At 48.9% G+C, this 13,689-nt stretch overlaps 1 protein-coding gene across 1 annotated transcript in view; it reads left to right on the forward strand.

The window, feature by feature from the left end:
- Nucleotides 1-11,203, forward strand: part of TMEM178B (transmembrane protein 178B) — a 347,775-nt gene extending 336,572 nt beyond the window's left edge. The window contains exon 4 of the mRNA XM_070424042.1: nucleotides 10,079-11,203. Within this exon, the coding sequence (XP_070280143.1) occupies nucleotides 10,079-10,329 (251 nt within the window). The 3' untranslated portion in view covers nucleotides 10,330-11,203. The remainder of the gene's footprint in view (nucleotides 1-10,078) is intronic.
- Nucleotides 11,204-13,689: the final 2,486 nt, after the last annotated feature.

Here is a 13,689-nt window from a genome sequence, read left to right on the forward strand (position 1 = left end):
GTAACTTGAGATTACTATGGGAGTTATACAAGTTATATGCTATGCTATATATACATATATTTATGTAATTTACATATATAATTATATATATCTATATAACCTCACAGCAACCTCAAGAGGCACAGAAGGTACAAAAATTGAGTCTTGGCTTGAATCGAGTACCTATGCCTGAATTAATCATCGTGATCATAGAATGGCTTCCCCAGGAGAAAGAACGGTGGCATTGTTTTAGCAAAAGAATAAAGAAGGGAACGTATACTGTGCAAACTAAAAATAATAAAAATCTAGCTCTCAGTCCATTATGTAGTAGGTGCTTAATACAGGCGTATGGATAACTGCATGCCACCTCTCTATTCCAGAGGACCAGGCCAGAACCTCTACAGCACCTGCAAAAGGTCCCCATCCCATGTTCCATAGGATTCCCACTCCTCTTGGGCTAGTGCCTTCTCTCCATCCTGGTTGAGCCACAGCCTTAGGAGTTTCTTCACAAACACACCAATGTCATAATGCAGCCCCCACTGGACACTGTAACCTCCTTGAGCCTGAAAATAAATTGCATTACCAAGGAGGTTCTGTCTCAGATGCATATTCTGAAATTTTCCAATTTCCACGGTTCTGGTTGCAACAAAGTCCACAGAATGAAGAATCCTGAGTGAGCACTTTCTTTGTTGGGCGCAGTTGCTTCCTGGTGTAGTATCTACCTAGGCCGAGCGGGGAGAATGGAGCGGGTGATGGTAATGAAAGCAGCAGCCACGTTTTTTCTTGCCCTCCAGAACAATTTGTCTTTGCCCTCACTTCAAGCTTGAATTTCTAATATTATACCTTCCGTATAGAAAGCAATTTTAACTTCTCTAAGCCTTTTCACATTTATTATTATCGCTCTTCAAAGTAATCCTGCCGAGAGGGTATTATTCAGATGCCGAACTTTTGTAAAAATTAAAATGCCTCCTGAAATCCAAGGGACCCATTGAGACCCAGGTGGGTGTGCCCATGCGTGGGTGCACGGGCCTACTCACAAGTACGCTAACGCCTCCGCAATCACAGCCGGGAGGAAAAAGGAAGATGGGAGGACCAGGCATATGTACTTCATTCCCTCCAGGTTTCACTTCAAAGCCCCACAGCCTAGAAATCCATTTCTCCCGGTGATCTGGATTGAATGCTCAGTGCTGTGTATGATGCAAAAGGAGACACCACTGCAATATAGGTCCAGGAGAAAGTTACAGTCAGGGGTGGGGAACGTCTGGCCCTAGGGCCATATAAGGCCAGTGAAATAATTTGGTGTGGCCCTTCCAAGGCATTAGGGGTGAGTTAATTAAATGTTTCACCAAATACAGCAGGCTCATTTTTAAGTTGATAATTTTGTATGGCCCGTGAATGATGTTATAAATATCCAAATGGCCCTTGGCAGAAAAAAGGTTCTCCACCCCTGGGTGAACACAAGCTAAAACAAGAGGTGTCCTTCATTCATGGTCAGGTGGCCTGTGGCAGACCATGGAAGTTCTAGGAATTCAGAACCAGTGCGGATTTTCTTGGGCTGGGCATACTCAGGGAAGGTTTCTTGGGAGACTGGGGACGTGGACTGGCCCACAGAGGAGACCTTCTAGGACAGCTCACAGGGGCTCTCTATAGACTAGAAGAAGAGGGCAATGCCAGACTCCAGTCAAAGAGACTGGACCAAAGAGACTGACTAAGGTCCTTTGACCTTAGTCAACTCCCATCTTGGCAAAGCCTTTGAACCGCCAAGGCCCTCTTTCTTTTGCTTGGCCCTTTAGATGTTTTCCAAAGTTTGTAAAGGCTCTATCTTTGGTATGGAGGCCACCAAAGCCACTGCTATTGTGATCAAATCTAAATATACACCCAAGAGAATAAATGCATTGATTGGTCGTAAGTGGGAGCCAGCATAGATACATTGGTGAGAGCGACTAGATGAACAAAACACACGTGAGATACCCAGCAGCTATTGCTCTATATGGCTCTGTTTAGATGCCTGTTGTAGCTACAGGGAGGCCATAATGTTCAGATTGAAATGTTGTGTTAATAGGATAATTATTATGTATTCACCTGTTGTATTTGATCGCTAGGTCTACCAACACAAAACACCACAGACTGGGTGGCTTAAACAAGAGAGATTTATTTTCTCACACTTCTGGAGGCTGGAAGTCCAAGGTCGAGGTGCCAGCAGAGTTGTTTCCTCCGAGGCCTCTCCCCGTGGCTTGCAGATGAGCGCTGTCTTGCTGCCTCTTTGTGTGATCTTCCCTCTGCACATGCAGCTGGCTGGTGTCTCTTTGTATGTCCTAATCTCTTCTTCTTATAAAGACACCAGTCATATTGGATCAGGGCCTACCATAATGGCCTCATTTTAACTAATTATCTCTTTTTAAAAAATAATGACTTTTAGAAAGAGAAAGAGAAAGAAACATCAGTGTGAGAGCTGAACATCTATAGGCTGACTTCCACACACCTCCTACCCATGATCAAGCCCATACCCCGGGCATGTGCCCAAACTGGAAATCAAACCTGCATCCCTTTGGTGTACAGCAAGCATGTCAAACTCAAAGGCTAACACGGGCCAAATAAATGAGGCATGCGGCCCACAGGCTGTGAGTTTGACATGCTTGGTGTACAGGATGATGCCCAACCAACTGAGCCACAGGGCTTAATTACCTCTTTAACGGTCCTATCTCCAAATACTTCCGCAAAGATTTGGGTATGACTTGGTCACTTGGGCATGACATGTTGAGCCCTAGGGATTAGGGCTCCAGAACGAATTTTGCAAGGACACAATTCAGTCCATGACACCTGTGTTTCCAGATTTGGTGGCCACCTTGTAGATAGGGAAAAACCCTGGGATAAGTTCTATGGTAGGACTCTGGAAGCGTTCACTTTAGAAACAATGCTAACCTGTGTGAATGGGCTAGTCCCGTTCGGTGCTTGAGTTAGGATGTTGCATCACTATGGCATAAGCCCGTGCAGACATAGCACAGCCTCGTAGCATGTAGACACAGCCTCGGAAACACAAATGCTGCTTTCCCAGAGGCATGACGACACTTACGCAGTGTCTCAACCTAGAGCGTTTGCAGAGTGTTCAGAATGATGGATGATCTGTCCTAACTCAGGGCCCCATCCCTTGCTATGTGTTCTTTGGAGGCTGTCACCACTCCTGCCTCATCCCAGTGAACCCCTAAGGCACCTTGGAGGGAAAGCCTCATGTGACCTGCCTGTTGGCTGCTGCTGATGCAATGGTGTATAATTCAGCAGTCATTTATATGCCATGCAGGTCTGAGCAAAGCTGGAAAGTGCTCTCGGGAGCCAAATGCTACCGAGGCATTTAATCTAAGCAAAGGAAGGGTTTAGTAGACATCAGCTTTTGGGGATGCAGACACTGCTGGTGGAGGAGAAGAAATCCTTTCTCTGCTGACTTTGCTTGTTTCCAGTTTCAAAGGGGGAGGGACTGAAGAGGGAGTGTCTTAGGGAGGACTCGGGCTGCTGCTTCTCAGAGGTCCCGGACTTGCACATCCACAAGGGGACAGACAGCTTTGCAGCCACCTGTGGGTCCGGGTCAGAACAAAGGCCCTCTGGCCACATAGCAACAAGGCAACATGCAAGGGTCAGGGATACGCACATGTTCCTCATTTCCGAGAGCAGAAAATAATGTCACACAGGTGGATTTCCAGCCCTAGAAAGCTGCAGAAATTATACTCCAGCAAAGATTTGGGCACGACTTGGTCACTTAAGGAGAAGCTATCCGGCAAAACGCCTGTGCACACAATATGTAAGTGCCCTGGATTCTTGCAAGTACCTTCACCAGGGCCTCGGTTGCCTAGGCGATGGCTTCTTGAATTAGTAAGAGCATTTCTGCTGCGGAGCCTGAGGCCTCGGTTCTGATGCCATTTCTCTGCAGGGTCCATTCATGTGGCATTACTGCCCTGGCTGCTCTGACAGGCCCTGAAGTGGGTGGGGGCATGTGGTATCCCGCCCCTTCCTGTGGAAGCTGATAGGCAGCAACCAGAGGAGACCTGTCCTGTCCGTCTTACACCTGCACTGGGTGCCCAGGAGTGGGCTGAGCTGGGGGGGTGGGGGGGTAACACCAGAACTCTGACTACCAGCTTAGCCATATCTTGGTGCTGGGATGGATCCCTTACTGGTGGCTGATTGAGTGTTCCCTGGTGACATTTCAATGTTGCAAAAGCATTAGCTGCCCCCAAAACAATGCTACCACAGCCTGGCATTTCTTAACATTAGCAGCACATCCCTGGATCCACGTCTCTGTACTCCCACTGGGCTAAGGCATTATGGTTTCTTTAACTTGCAGGCTAGGGGTTCATTATGTCACCATCACAGTGTCACCGATTAGTGGAGAGCAGGGCTGTGCAGGAACCTGTCGGAAGGGAGACCAAAGTGTTCCACGTAGCCCAAGACACATGCCACCCCCCACCAACTTCCAGGCATCCTGGGATGGTTGATCCCCCTACTAGGGAAGCAAGATGAAAGAATAAAAGAAATCAGGGACTTAAGTGAATCGGGGCTTGTGGGGATAGCATGGGGCATCTGTGGATAGCCAGGGAATACCTGGAGCATACTGTCCCTGGGGACTGGGGACACATAATCACATAATATCCGATTTCAGATAACCCTGTGACTCATGTGCTGGTAGCAGTTCCAGGCAGAGGACAGGGCGCGAAGGTGCCAGAAAGAGTGTGAGGGGGGCTTTCAAGTCTGAAAAGACAAAAGGCGACTGAGAGGCCCTCCAGGGACAGAGCAGCATCTAGGGAGGTGGGACCAGTCCTGGGGCAGGGCACCGCTTGGAAACCGAGGGCAGACATATCCAGGAAGGAGGAAGTTGTCAAACAGCCAAGAAGCTAAAACTAAGGGGAAAACTAGAATCTAATATTTGGCAACCAGTGAAACACTAATTAGAAATGGCAGCAGTGCGAAGGGGGTGGATGAGGAAGCTGGGTTTGGTGTTGGAACACGGAGCCGGCAGTCTGGGCATGAAAACCGTTTCCTCCCTCTCACCCTCACTCGAGCCTCAGCTGTGCCTGGCATGGAGCGGGCAGGGCAGGGGACAGGGCGGGCAGCAGCTCGAGACAGCGCAGAGCCCTCTCCTCTTCCAGACAGGTGCTGACAGGACACACTGAGAGGAGTGGCCAGGGTGGTCATGCAAGGAAGCAGGTGTCATGCTCCAACACTCAGAAGGAGCACTTAGGTTGACACAGTTCGTTATACCCGTTGGCCCTGCCTTTCCACTCACAGATGGACTTTGCAAGTAGGGACACTTGATGGGCCTGGAGGGCACTGTTCCCTCGATGGCAGGGAGTCTTATTAGCACAAGCTACATGGGGTGGTGCCATCTCTCCTAGCTGGACTTCCTGAGCTCTGAGTCCATGCGAATACCCGTCCTGGCACAGAGCGGGTAATTACAATTAGATTTCATTTCTCACTCCAGGCAGCTGCAACTGACTGGTTGGGGCTGGCTGCCCAGAGGGCTGGGCTGAGTAGGAATCTGAGGCCCCTTCCAGAACCAGCAGGACCGAGGGTTGAGATTGCTTCACGCTTTCTGCCAAAGGTGTGGACTTGCCGCTAATGAATGCCATCGGACTTTGCTGTCCAAAGCATAGTTCTGTAATGACATACCTTGAGGTCCCCTTGCGAATGGACCAGGCCTGTGCCTCTCAAAAATGTTTAAATTACTGGACTCCTTTCTTCAGGTGAAATTTCACGTGGAAACAGACCAAAGCAGGGCTATTCTGGGCCAAAGAGAGGAGAGAGGGCTGGGAGCCTCGTCTGCTCTCTCTTGCTCCCGAGACACCTCCATGGAACACAGTTTGGGAGAAGAGGGCCAGGGAGGATCTCTCTGCGAGGGTGATATTTGAATTGAGAGCTAGTTGAAGGCCATTTCAGGCATGGGAACAGCAAGTGCAAAGGCCCTGGGGTGGGTACAAGTTGAGCTAGTTTCAGACACAGAGTGCTCTTTTGTGTGGCTAGAGTGCAGGGAATGGTCAAGGGGGGTGGAGGTCAAGGTAAGAAAAGTAGGCAAGGTTCACTCAAGTAAAGCCATACAAGCAGGATAAGGAGTCTGGGTTTAATGCTGAGTGTGATAGGAAGCTATTTGGGGGAGGGGAGGCAAAAATAGAAGGCAGGACAGCCATTATTTATCCCAGCAGTGATGTGAGAAATGACTGGGTTGGCAGCAGTAAGCAGTTCAGAAGTTGGAGGTGCAGTAGTATGTGGGCTCACCTTCTCACCTCAGGCACAGGGACCCAGGACGATGGGCCTCTGAGGTAGAAGGAGACCAGGTGAGCATCCCGTCTGCTTATCACCTGCAGAATTCCTGTTCCACCTTCAAGTCCCTGTTTCCCGGGGAAACCTTCCCCAGCTCAGCATGATGGTCCCTATCAAAGAGTTGCCTCTTACCATTTACTCCTGGGTATTGTGCCTCTTTCCCTAGACACCACCAGGTGCGGGAGGACCTCGCGGTCATCTGCTCCCGCCTCCTGATCTTACCGATGAGTGGACTGAGGGTTCAGAGCTGCCGCTAAGCTCGTCTCTCGATCCCCACTCTGGTGTTGTTTTCACTTCATCCACAACTTTTCACTCATGAATGCCCCATGTTCCCAACCAGATTATAAGCTTTCTTTTCATCTTTTTATTTGCGATTTCATTAAAGATTTTCCTCTTCTTTGATCTCCCTCGCATCTAGCATAATGCCAGGCACAAACAGATGTTCACCAAATATGTGCTGGTTAGATGCTCTGCACATCATGGAGCTCACTGCTGATGAATCTCCTGTTCCCTCCACCCCATCACGGTTTAGCCTGCCTCCCCACACGAGACCTGAGAGCACTTAGCTGGGAATCCTCACTGCTAAGTCCCGTCCCGTCCCCCTACCCCCACCCCCACCCCGCCCTGTCCCTGCACCTGAGCACGCAGCAGAGCCTGGCTCCGAAGGGAAGGGCCTGGGGCGGAAGTCTTTCCGTGGAATTGTTATGCTAGGACTACAGTTAGTCTTGGAGTCTGGATATTAGGCCCAAACCCAAAACCAGGGGGCGTTATTGAGAAGATGTGACTGGGCATTTCATGTTTGCCTTTCGTGGACCCTCACGTGTCTCTCATGAGAAATAAAAGGGGAGATTCTGAGGACCCAGCCCCAGAGGTGAGGGTCTGCCATGGGGGGACAGAGAGGAATTCATACTTGCCCAAAGGACCACTGTTCTCTGTGTGAATGAAAGGAGGTTGCATTTCCCAATGTTATAATATCTATTACCACCTGTTCACTGAGATATGTTTCCCAACAGAGGCATTTAAAGTCTGTATTCACCCCCCCCTCATCCCCCCCCCCCCCCGCCCGGGGACCCCAGTGAGGTGGTGGCAGCAGAGGGTGGGAAGTCTGCACCCCACACTCCCCAGTCAATCACCAATCCACAGGTCAGAGAGGCAGGCTCAGCACCCTGGGCAGAAAGCTGGGGCAGGTGGGGTCCTTTCCTGCTATGTCCCTGTCTCCGCCACCATGTGTCAGAGCACCTTGTTATTTCCATTGTCAAAACATGCGGCTAAGTAACAATGACAACACATTATTGGGGCTCTGCCTTGTGCCTGCATGGATCCATTTCTCATTATTAACGCACATTTCCAAACTGGAATTTATAAGTGCAAGAACTACAGAAAAATAGTAATCCTTGCTTGCAATGGAAAACAGTAGCAGATGTGGAAACTAACCCAACCTCTTCCAACTCTTCCTCATTGTCACACAGATTTCCTAACAAGTTGCACAGAAGGTTTCAAGGGCCATCTTTAGTGAAAACCCTAAAAGGTTCCTCCTCACCTATGGAAACACTGACAAGCGCCTATAAACAAAAGAAATGTTAAAAGGTTTGAAAGTCTCAGAACAGGAATTTAAGGCAAGAAGATCCTCCAATGAACCGCATTAACATAGCAACAAGGTGTATGTTATCAACCCATAGGGCCGTTTCCATTTGGCAGTTGGTCCCCCTGGACCTAATCTCTTCTTTCTTGATTTATCAACCACATCTGTGCGTCACCCCTGACGCCTCGCTTGAAGTTGCCCCTCCAAAGCTATCATTCACTCAGCAGTCATTCCCTCACCCTGCTCCCCTCTTGCAGCCCTCTCCTCCCTTTTCACTGATGACTGCAGTGGCCCCTGACTGGCCTCTGCACCTGAACGGCGTTAGAGCTAGGTCTTTGTTCCCCAGGGGGACTATTTTCTTACTCCAAAATGTCATTTTCATCATCACTTCCCCAGAATCTATGGGATGGCCCATTTTTCCACTCCCTTACTAATTGTGGAGCTGGTGGTAATTTTTTAAACAAAGCAAAACAAAAATAAAACTTTGCTAACTTGATAGATGATGCTCTGTGACTATGCTTTTAATTTTCAATTCTTTGGTTGTTGGTGAAACTGAGCACTTTTCACATTTATTGCCCATTTGTATTTCTTCCTCTGTGCTCTTGACCATTAAGTTTCATCTTTGTCCAATAAAACCTTTTCCCTAACCCAGTGGTTCCAAAGTGTGGTCAGCATCAGCATCCCCCCAAGAACGTGTTAAAATGCAGATTCTCCAGCCTAGACCGACTGAGCCAGACACTGTGGGGGTGGGACTTAGCAATAGCTTTAACAAGCCCTCCAGACTACCCCACCCCAGACTGGGCGAGACAGAATTCATCTCACACCCAGGTGCACAACAGAGGGGCCCCCGTGACACGTCCTGCCTTGCGAGACACCAGTCTTAAACAGAACAGAGGATAAGACTGCAAACTCTGGAACTGGCCTGCCCGAGTTCGTAGTCTGGCTCTGCAGGTACTAGCTGCGTGGTCTCAGGAAAATGGTTTAAGTTCTCTGGGTCTCAATTTCCTCAATCAGTAAAATGGGGGAAATAATATAACCTGCCTTAAGGATTTGTTTTGAAACTTAAAGGATCAGGACTGGTGCAGCACTTAGCACAGCCCCTAGCATGCAATACTTAGTAACGTTAGGTATGATTGGTGCCACTCTGGCCGGGTGCATTATCGCAAGGTCATGGGCCTGAGGGCTGTAAGAAACTTGGCCATCGGGAGGCAAGAGGTCTAAGTAAGTATAAGCATAATGCACCTCTCTTGTTCCTGACCCCTAAAAAATATCCCTCTCCCTCTGTCTTCCATCGACCCAACCAAGCCATTCCAAACTTCAGACCACGCTCCCACCAGGGGTGAGAGAAGAAACACAAGATACAGGAGATACTGAGAAAAGCTCTTGAACTCATTTTAGCTACAGCAAGTATCGCTATTGGTTAAAAACGGGTGTGTAATTCTCTAGCATTCTATAACATCCCATTTCTTCTGGCAGTCTTCCCATTGGTTAATGTGAGTAATATTTTTTTTAAAAGGGGAGGTCCCAACATTAAGTAAGTGTTTGAAATGCCTCAGAAGGCAAAGTTAGAAGAGGTAACATATGCAAACCAGACTATGGCTCTTCATGGTGAGAAGTTGTGGGCAGACTTCCCCGAGGTCGTTGGTTTCCGGCTACAGGATCAGTGTGCTCTGGGGAGCACTTTGGGGACCGTTATCCTACAGGAAACGGGAAAGGGTTTCCAGGATTTGGCTGACCTGTTGGTGATTGGATTCAAGGAAAACCCAATATTTTAGTAAGACATTATTTATAGAAAGAAAAGAATAAAAATATTTTTCTCTTTAAAGAAGTAGCAAATGGGGTGTTTTCTCCTGTGTCTCCAAAGACAGTGTATTTTTAAATGGTTCAGAAACATGAACTGAATGTTCTCTGCCTCACTCCACCCTCCACAAAACTCTACTGTGATATTATTTAGTATTTTTGCAAAGGAGGTGCTTCTGGAATTTATCCAACACTGGACAATTATTGGGGAGCAAAGAAGCTTCGATCCCTTAATAATATTCTCTTTCCCATGAATATTTCCCAATATTGAACTTGTTACCTGAACCTTTTCTTTTTTTCTTGCTCAAGAAAACTGAAACTGTAATAATCCTCACTTCTCTCTTTCTCTCTCCCTCTCCTCTTCCCTTTCCTTCTCCATTCCTCCCACCCACTATTTCTTCCCTTGTCCTTCAGGAACCTTCTGCATCATATCACTGTGCACCTGTGTGGCCGGGATCAACTTTGAGCTGTCACGCTACCCTCGCTACCTGTATGGACTCCCCGATGACATCAGCCATGGCTATGGATGGTCCATGTTCTGTGCGTGGGGGGGCCTGGGCCTCACACTCATCTCGGGGTTCTTCTGTACCTTGGCCCCTTCTGTCCAACCTGTCCCGAGGACCAACTGCCCTAAATCCAGACCCGAGAATGGGACAGTGTGCTAAAAAACAAACCCATACACATATATATATATAAATATATATATAATATACATATATAAAACAAAGCTAAATCCCGATGAGGCCAGTGCCAAGGCAGAGTGGAGGTGGCTCAGGCACCGCATCTCGTCGGACGTTGTGTGTGTTGCCTCATCACCGAGATGGGGAAGGTGTTCCCACCACGTGGCTCTTCCATCAATTCTTAACTTTTGGTTCCATGTTCCCTGGAGACAGAGTGAACATCACCACTCGAGACAGCATCCCAACCCCCGTCTCTCATGAGGATGGGGTGGTGGGCTGGGCAGGGACAGTGCCAGGGGGCTGGAGAGACACCGATGTAGGGAAGGAAGTGCCACCCACCAGGCCAGTCACCCCCACACTGATCATATCACAGAGAAGCAACACCCTTATTCACAGAATGTCACCAAACCTTCAAGGCTGTGGCAGAACCACTCCTCCTGCTCTTCCTGTCCTGGTTCCCTCTGGCCCACCAGTGACACATCAGAAGTGGAGGAGAGAACAAAGCAAGAAGGGAGTTTTCTCTTTGCTGCCAAACTCTTGGACAAAGTTCTAGAGGTGGGAAGGGGGAGAGAACAACCTGCTGAGAGGCAAGATCTGCATCAATGAAAGGACACTTCAGCGGATGCTCAGAAAACCCAGTCTTACCTTCCAGCTGCCTTACACCGCGTTCAATAAGAGGCCGCCCTGCCCCGACCCCACCTGCACTCCCTGGGCAGCCGGAGCCTTGGAGTGATGCTGTGATGTGTGTGTGTGTGTGTGTGTGTGTGTGTGTGTGTGTATGTATGTGTGAGAGAGAAACTACTTTGGGTGGTTCCCTTTCTTCCTTTTCACCTTTTAAAATGGAAATACTGCATTCTGACTGTTGTCTCTCTGCCCATTGGGATGGTTTCAGGGCCCAGCATGGAGGCCCAGAGGCCAGGAAGACAATGAGGGGCAGGCCCAAGTGGGTGCCAGTTCTGCAGCTTCTGGTCCCTGGAGTGTGTGTGCGGTGGATGTTTGCTGAGTGCGGGTTTTATCGTGTGTGTTGCATTTTTCTATTATTTTTAGTGCAGCCGAAATTCCCAGAGGGCAGAACCGAGAACACCACCACTGGGCCGAGGACCCTGTGTGTCTTCACAGCCCGGTTCTTGGACACCCCAGGCTCTAGTCCCCTCATTTCAGAAGTTCACCACTCAGCTGGTCACAAGAGCTATGAGCAAAGAGGGGGACACGGTTCGAGAGGGAGGAGGAATGTGCCCTCCGCTGCTGTTGCACAAGTCTGTCCACCAAACAAGACCGTTTGCTCCCCAGCCAGGGAGCTGTCCTTCGTCACTGGACATCTACCACTTCCCTCGCGGCGACTTCTGTACAGATGAAAGCAAATGGGTCACGTGGCAGGGAGAGCACCTCCATGTCCCATGGGCTCCAGTTTGTATGATATTGTGTAAATTAATGGAGAACTCTTGACTCTTCCCAACCTTTTCCTTTCCCTCTTGATAGTCAAGGCCATGAATCCCCACATAGCTGTCATGGTGGCCAGCACCCAAGCAGAGGTGGCCTAAATCCAGCCGGTGTCTCAGGCTCACTTGAGCCCATTGGCACACTGCAGATGATGGGCTACAAAGTCAGCTGTAGGGGCAGGCATCTGCCAGATGGAGTGGGTAGGAGCAGCTGGCAGCCTCCTTAGTGACCCTGCTGGGGCAGAGCAGCTCTGGGGAGTCCAGGAGAGTGTCCCCGAGCTCTGCAGCCGTGGGTCAGCTATGCAGCTGAGAATTCAGTTGCTTCAGAAATAAATATGCTTTGGGAACTTTGCCAACCACTGAGCAGCCTTCCTTCCCACCCAGGCCCTCTGTTTCATCTATCTTCCTCCACCTTTTCTCACCTACTAATCACTTAGCATCTGCCTCTCCCATCCGCCAGGCTGCTAGTCTTGCCTGTCTCCTCATCTGCTCTTTCTGACTGTGTGTGTGTGTAACTCACATCCGGATAGGACATGTGGTGTGCATGGACGGGCCTGAACGTGGGTCTCTGGATGTGTGTATCCCTCTGGTGCATTTGTGTATGTTTGTGCCAATATGTACCTGACACAGGTGTGGGTGTGCTCTTCAAACTTCCTTGCCAGCAACACTGATCAGCTTCTGCAAAAGGTCCTGGGTGTGAGTGCCCTGTGCATGGGCGTGTTGGGTAATGAGGGGTGAGGGGTGTAGCGGGAAATGCTGTTAATTTCCAACTCAGCTTCTAAGGATTATTTCTAAAACAGAGGATTTGTTCTATAAGAAGGGAAATAATTTTCAGGAAAATTCAGCTTTCAATTGTACAGAAAATTGTTTGAATTTTTTCTTTGAAAAGTTATATTTCCCGCTTAAGGGGAAGGGCATACTTGGGCTTGAGGAAAAGTGAGGAGAAGTATCTCAGATTGAGAGGCCATTGTCTTCCTACCAAGTGTCTTGAATGGGCTCCGCCGAGCAGAGAATGAATGACAGGTATCCATGAGTGTCCATTTGGGGCAGGTGGCTTTTGTGTGACCTGACCCAAGTTCCAGATGTTTTCTAGTTGCAGGAAATCGGGGAAAGAACCCAAAAGGGGCAATTTTCTATCAATCATTTAAACTTTTCTTTAGTAACCATGTTTGAGGATGCTGCCTCACAGACCCATCACTATGTATACCCTCCTTTTTTATGCCATGCTTGCCGAAACGATCACCCACTCTCTCAAGTACTAATCTTTATGAGAGACCATTAACACAGCTTACTACCTCCTTCTGAAACCTTCCTGAAATGTTAGGAGGACTCCTGGGAAAGAAGAACCATCTGGGCTCAAGTCACCATCAGCAGCGTAGGAGCTTTGAGCTGCTGTTTTGGTGATGGGGCCAGATAGGTACAGACACACACACTCCGAGGTCTGATCCTGCTTGGGGCCCAGAAAGTGCCCAGCCATGTGGCCAGGATCAAAGCCTTGCACAGATAGCAAATCCTGGCCAATGGGAGAACTTCCCAGTTGACCAGCATGGAAGCTTGAGCCCAGGTTAAAACATGCTGCTCCAAGCAGTTGCTGAAGCTTCGTGGTGTGAGGTGGCTGAGGAAGAAGAGAAGGAAGAAAGGGAGGAGAAAGAAGGAGGAACCTTGACCATAAGATTCTTTAAGTCAGATTCTGCTAACTCCATATCAATGTAGAACCCAACCTTCTGAGGGATTTAGGGTCCACAACTTCACTAAAGCCCCAGGCCCCAGTCCAGGTCAAGTTCATATTCCTCACACGTGTGCATGCAAGGCCTATGACCTTGTCTGTGTTTTGAGCTCCATGCACATCAACCTGGAGCATGGGGGCCACTTCAGCTTTTATTTTCTTCCTTACACTATGAGTTTG

Source organism: Myotis yumanensis, unplaced genomic scaffold (assembly GCF_028538775.1).
Source record: "Myotis yumanensis isolate MYYU_CA2020_CCGP unplaced genomic scaffold, mMyoYum1.0.hap1 SCAF_9, whole genome shotgun sequence".
Taxonomy (NCBI): Eukaryota; Metazoa; Chordata; class Mammalia; order Chiroptera; family Vespertilionidae; genus Myotis; species Myotis yumanensis.